The 6,771-nt window shown below is 40.7% G+C and overlaps 1 protein-coding gene across 2 annotated transcripts in view; it reads right to left on the bottom strand.

Moving 5' to 3' along the window:
* Positions 1-932: 932 nt before the first annotated feature.
* Positions 933-6,771, bottom strand: part of peak1 (pseudopodium-enriched atypical kinase 1) — a 137,064-nt gene continuing 131,225 nt past the window's right edge. For both annotated transcript variants that reach the window (XM_051920306.1, XM_051920307.1), the window contains one exon: positions 933-6,451. In XM_051920306.1, the coding sequence (XP_051776266.1) occupies positions 5,282-6,451 (1,170 nt within the window). In that variant the 3' untranslated portion in view covers positions 933-5,281. The remainder of the gene's footprint in view (positions 6,452-6,771) is intronic.

The raw sequence follows: 6,771 nt of genomic DNA, 5'->3' as shown, positions 1-6,771 counted from the left end.
TCACTCTTAACAGAGCTTCAGTGGTCTTCTTCTGGGACGTATTTAACAATATTTTAGCAAACAAATCGTGTTTGACACATTGAGTATACGATTGGAAAAGTCACGTGGATTAAGCAAACATGGGAAATGCAACCTTTTTTTTTTCTTCAAAGAACGTTTTTTCATATCATTTGCTGTGGTCCGGTTATCGGTCACCACAGATGGCAATTCTGTCATAAAATTTTTATCTGCTTGAAAACACAAGTTCAAAATTTTGTTTTCGGCCATCACTTAAAACTACAAGGGGTCAGTAGCCCAAGAAAACCCCCCACCATTTTTGGAGTATTCCTTTATGGAGGTGAGCTCAGGCAATCCTTCTAGTGAAATAAAATGTTCAGGTAACAGCAGACTGAAGCAAAAACAAGCCAGCATTTGTGTCTAACATAAAGCAAGGTAACTTGTCACTAGCAATAAAACAACAAGCGCTACATTACACTTGAAAAGCGATTTTGTTGTTGTACTGTTTTTTAGAGAATGCACCTTATTAAAGAATGGCAGTGAACACTGAAAAGGCTGTGCTGAAACGGCCTCCCCCAGCGCCATTACATAAAAGCAGAGCTCAGTCCACCTGCTGTGATTATTCACCGCTTTGACTTCTTTCCACTGATCCCCAATGTCGCTGACTCTGGTAAGGATTTCTTAGTTTTTGGTGTACTACTCCCAGATCCATGAGTACGCCACTTGTTCAACCATTTCCAAAATGTTTGTTTTGCCCGAATGCCCACAGCGGCGTGAACCTGAATGAGCCCATCTGAACATACAGCGTCACATCCCAGTATGGCACACATGAGCCTACAGATAAAAACAAGCTTAAATCTCACCGTGTCTGGAGTGCCACCTTGCAGCTGGAACTGAAGTTAGTTATAGCGAAAGAAAGCCCTCGCCACACTGTGTGATTTATTTGAATTTTTAGTGTTATTCCCCTGTGCCTGTCGGCTGACATAAAATAAACAGTATACACAAGACGTGCACTAATAATATACATTATACATAATTACAGGTAAAGAGAAATATGCAAAAGCATTAATACTGCAGATAAATCATTAACAGGACTGGACCTCAGTTAAGCAAGATTTTTTAGCATTTATACCTTATATATAAAATATATCTGTATATAAACACACACACACACACAGTCCTCAGGTTATGCTGCACTTGAGCTATGTAAACTCACACTTGTGTACAAAAATATACGGCATTTTGCAGAAGCAAACATTTCATTTTATGCAGCCATGTTATGAATGCAGACCCACCCTGATGCCTTTTGTTTTTTTGGGATAACAAATAATTTGTGGCTCACATGTGACCAAACCTCATCCCTTCACGCTGACCTCAACCCACAAGATCCTCCAAAACAGCAGGTTAATTCTCACTGCAACAAAGACGCAGCCTAAATGGTCAGCTCTTCTCTTGCCAGTACTTGAACAACCAAAGACAAGCAGCCTCTCCAACAGAGTGCAGGGCTTTGGGGGGAAAAATGAGGACAGAGCAGTAAGCAAGAAAATGACAGCCAGATCAGTCGGATACACCCTAATAATCCTGAAAATAACGGAAAAGGCTGGCTAAACACAAATAAATTCATGAATGAAAAAGGAGTCCAACTGAAGTTTGTGAGTAATCGTTTGTGGAGCTCTGGGATATTTTGCTGGACAAATGACACGTTTGTGGGTCAGACTCACAGATGTGACAAGTGAATCATTGCTGTTACATCATCATGCCGCCTCCATAAGCCGACGACTGTCTGTGGACAGCAAACGGGCTGAACTGATGCAGGAATGACAAAGTAGAAGGGTCCGTAAAGACCACTAGGGAGCAAAAGGAACTCACACAGGATTTCAGAATGTATTGCTGACTGCCAGAGTAGTCCAAAAAAAATAAAATTGCATTAGAGGTTTTCATAAGCATGTGGTCTGTGGATAGCAATGACATAGAGGGAGAGGCAGACATCCAGAGGGCCTTGTGGGAAGCTGGTGCAACTCCTGCAGGTCACCAGGGGTCAGAGCACATGTCATGAAAGGTATGGTGGAGGCGGTTTTGTTTTTTTTAAAGCTAAATTTATAGTCCAGACTCTTTTACATTTTCAAGTGCTGTGATCTCCAAGCTCACTACTCTGGCCTGGTAACCCAAAGGCTCAACTCCAAGTTCTGGAAGTAACCCCAGTGTGGCTTTTAATGGCCTCCCTTTACCAGTGAACAATTAGAGGAGGACAAGGATCAGAGAAACCTACCATAAGGCAGCTCACATCAGATTTATTACAAATGAAGCATGGATGGAAAAACCAATAAGGGGAATATTATATGGAATTAGATCCAGATAAGAATGGCTGAATGGGTAAATGTACACACACTAGGCTGAGACTCAGCCTGCTAGGAGGGTGATACACTTGCATCCTGGTAAATCTTCAAAAGCACACCACCTTAACTAAAGGATACATTTCTGTGTGTCTGTCCGGTTGCTCTGTCATTCCAACAGATGGCACGTCACAAACATTAGCACTGCTTTTATGAATCCCATACCAAATGGCATATAACAGAGATATGCATTGCAAGGGGTACTGCAAACGTTAACACTGAGGATGATGTTGATTACTCGGCTTTCATCCCATCATAGATGGGTAACACTTAATTTTAGAACACAATTTTGAGTGGGAAATGCATAAATAGCGTGTTTCTGAAGAAAAAACTTGGTCTTCAAAGATACCAAACTAATCCATTAAGAAAGCCTTCCTTCCATTGTTTTAAATGCTACTTTATAGGTTACAATGGTGTATAACTGCAAAGGAAAAATAAAAGGAACGCAGCAGTTATTCAAAATATGGATATCTTTAGGCAGGACCTGAGAGGATTGTCCATCAAATGTCTTGTTCTTTATGTACCACAATAGAATGGAAAAAAATAAAATAAAGGGCGGGCGGCACGGTGGCGCAGTGGGTAGCGCTGCTGCCTTGCAGTTAGGAGACCCGGGTTAGCTTCCCAGGTTCTTCCCATGTCTGCGTGGGTTTCCTCCCACAGTCCAAAGACATGCAAGTTGGGTGCATTTACAATTCTAAATTGTCCCGTGTGTGTGCTTGGTGTGTGTGCCCTGCGGTGGGCTGGTGCCCTGCCCAGGATTTGTTCCCTGCCTTGCGCCCTGTGTTGGCTGGGATTGGCTTCAGCAGACCCCTGTGACCCTGTAGTTATGATATAGCGGGTTGGATAATGGATGGATGGATAAAGGGCAGAAATTGTGGCTGAACTCATACCTGTAAACCTTTCACAAGGGTACTGGCTCCACCGGGGCAACATGTTACTGTCTATCAGTAACATGTTCGCAACACTTTGAAAATATGAAACTGTGCTGGAAAGTCATCACAGAATCAAATAATTTGTCATCCCCCTAATTGTGTAAACTGATAAATTCAGACGAGATCAGCAACAGCAGTCATCAAGTCTGATAACCCTAAAATCTAAGCAGGAATGGGAAGTGGTATTAAGGATAACAAACAGATAAAGGTAAGGCACTTCATATGCAGACATTGAATGGAGGAAGCATAACCAACACAAATGACATTCAGGACCACTGGTCTAAACTTGGCCTCAACAGTGTTTTCAAAACATGTGGCCTGCATGTATGTTTTGTGTATGATACCATACAATGTAGAACTTGTAACAAACGTGCCCAGTAACACTTCATAAAGTGAGGGAGGCTGTTTAGGTGAATAATAGATGACACAGGAGTGGTCATAGTGAGGAATATTTTGAAATTCATGGAAGTATCAGCAAGTTTACAGTATGTGGGATTACTATTGAATGTTTAATGATTGTAAAACGTGATTAATTTCTGCTTCACACTGCACCACAATATGCCAGGGACAACAACACTCCACCCTGTTGGGGTGTTGGCTGCCCAAAGCCGAACAATAAAGAAAATGGACTAGTGAGCTTGGAGCAGGCTGGCATGCTGGGATAAAAGTTCACTGGTATGGAGGAAGGAAAGGGCAGAAATGTACTGTATGAGTGACATAGGAGATACAAAGGGATTTGTGGTTGTTGTAATGTGAGGTAGGAGTGAGGACTGAAGAAGTTGTCTACATTTTGTGAAACAGTTTTGATGCGCCTATGTTCATCCCTCTTTTGAGTGCGTTTTGGTAAATACTGTAGAAACAACACAAGGCTCTCTCTGTATTGCATTTTATTCTTTATACAGCATGGATACGAATCACTAAAAAAAAAAAAAAAAGTTAATCAGAATTGTAAGTATATAAAAAAAAAAAAAAAAAAAAAAAAACTAAACCTGGGCTACATTTTTTAAAAAAAGTGTTGCCATTCATTTGGTTACCAGGCAGTTAGTGTGTTTTGAAAGAATCCTTGCTATGCCTGTTTGTACCATAAAAAGCTGAGCAAGGACCAAAATAGATGATTTGTCTGACTGAAATATTGCCTGTACAAAGGGCCTGCAATAAGTGTTTTTTGAAAGGTTGCTTGTAGCCCTCCTTGCCCCTTTAAGCAAAAAGTATATTCCTCACTCCCAAATGATCACACAAAGGTGTATGGATTTACTGCATATGCAAAGCGTCAATAAACATACTAAATAGTAGTGCTCAACATGCCTTAAACATATCTGTGTACGCGCACACACACACTCACACACACACATTCATATACGTAGACTTAAACCAGTGTCACTGCTTCTTCAACATTGTCTATAGGATTACATTTTTTCCTATACTCAGTGCAAACATGAAAGAATAAAAATGAAACAGCTCATGGTTTCTATTTTTGTAATGTGCTCAAACAAATGTATATCAGGCTCTTGGCCATTAAAATCAAAGAGAAAGGAAACAGTTCAAATAGAGCACACACTACCTTAAAAAAATCGTATAAAATGTGGAGTACATGGCCTAAATGTTTTCATAAAAATAATTTAATACTAAAAGGTATGTAAGATCATTGCTATCATCTTTCTAATCTGATTAATCTGTAGCACAAACAAGATATATAGGCTATTGGGTATTTTTGCTTCTTCAGAACCTATAAAAACCCTTTGTCATTTTGACATTTCAATTTTTTGATCCTTTCTCTGTTGCTCCATGTTCAGAAAACACAAACTTCTGTAACCCTGGAGATGTGCAAGACGTGCAAAATAATATAGCTATATATTAAGTATCATCTGTACAAAACTGCAAAACAATCTGTAAAATGTGGGTAGCACTATAGAAAGAGCAGTGGTATGACAAAAACCAGTAGCAAAGAGATAACAAATATCAAAGATGCTCATGCTGTCGTAGAACTATTGCAACAACACTCGCCAACAACTCTGAATTCGTGAAGGCCAAATACTGAGAGCACAACCAGTCCTCCAGACTAACAGCAATGCCATCACTCAGTGAGTACTCTGCAAACTTGATTATCATTAGGGTTCTTTTTACATCTAGCCAGTTCTGCAAAATGATCTCTCGGTGCTTAACGTCTTGGTTTACTCTCAGAGTCTGGAACAGATCATCCCGTGGACCCCACAGCAGACACTGCAAGAAAGCCCTTGCCTCGGAAATCTGAATGCGCTCAGATGGATTGGCATTGAGCAGCAGGCTAGCAAGTTGATCCAGCCCTTGTGAATAGAGGGAGCGCTGGGGAATGCGTGGGAGGTCAGATGGTGTATACTCCCGCTCCTTTAATTCTGGAAGCTCTTCAAAGGGATTAGGTCGGTGCAGCATTTCATAGATGAGTATTCCTGTCTGAAACTCATCACATTTCTTGTACTGAGTGGCACTAATTATCTCTGGAGCTAATCTGGACTGATTCTCAAGGACATCAGGATTCATTAACTCGCTCTTGTGTTTGGCTTGTGAGAAGTTGCTAATTATAAGACGGCCAGGGCACACCAAGTTGGAGCCAGCATCTGAATAATCCATAGGCTTGTTTGGTTGGCAGCGTACCAGTAACAGGTTCTCAAGCCTCAGGTCAGAGTGTGTGACATGATAGGCTTTCATGTGTTCAAGGCCAGAACAAAGCTGCAGCAACAAAAGGCAGATCTGCCGTTCATAAAGATCAGGGTTTTTAATATGGTAGGAAATGCCCTCCTTCACAAAATCTGACAGTGTCTGATATGGTACTTCTTGGGTAATGACCACCACACAGCTGCGTAATTTACCCAATGTTCCCGTGGTGGATACTTGCTTCAGCTTCTGGGTTGTCAGTGCAGAAGAGGGAGCACTACTATCAGCGATTGCTATAAAAGCCTCTGGTAATGTATTCACTTTCTCTCCATCCTCTTCAGGTGTACTAGCCATTTCCCAGGGTAACAGTCGAACAGGAACATCAGCAAAAAAGTGTCCACAATCTTGTTGGATATTAAAGTGCTCTGGTAAACTCTGCCGTACTGCCAGGCTGTGAAAGAACTGCTGTTGGGTCTCCTTCACCTTACTCTTGCAGATCTATGGAAAAACAAGATGACATGAAGATAATAAGCTACAGCATCACAGAGCATTACATTTGTTTGTATCAATCAATAAGTTAAAGGAACAAAAATGACATTTTTTAATATGTTACTTTGTAGGGATATTGTTTTTGTGATGCCTGAGAAAAAATGTTAATCTCATGTTTTCATACAGACTGGAGAGAAAAATGTGATATAACAGAATTCAATGGTGACCAGTGCTGTACAGCAGCAAACACCATGAAAAATGTCCATTGAAAGACAGAAAAAAAAAATCTCATGTTACTCGTTTTGCATAATCCACAGTTGTATGATTAA

This window comes from Erpetoichthys calabaricus, chromosome 17, assembly GCF_900747795.2.
Source record: "Erpetoichthys calabaricus chromosome 17, fErpCal1.3, whole genome shotgun sequence".
Lineage (NCBI taxonomy): Eukaryota > Metazoa > Chordata > Cladistia > Polypteriformes > Polypteridae > Erpetoichthys > Erpetoichthys calabaricus.
The sequence above is the reverse complement of the archived record's forward strand: the minus strand, read 5'-3'. Positions and strand labels throughout refer to the sequence as shown.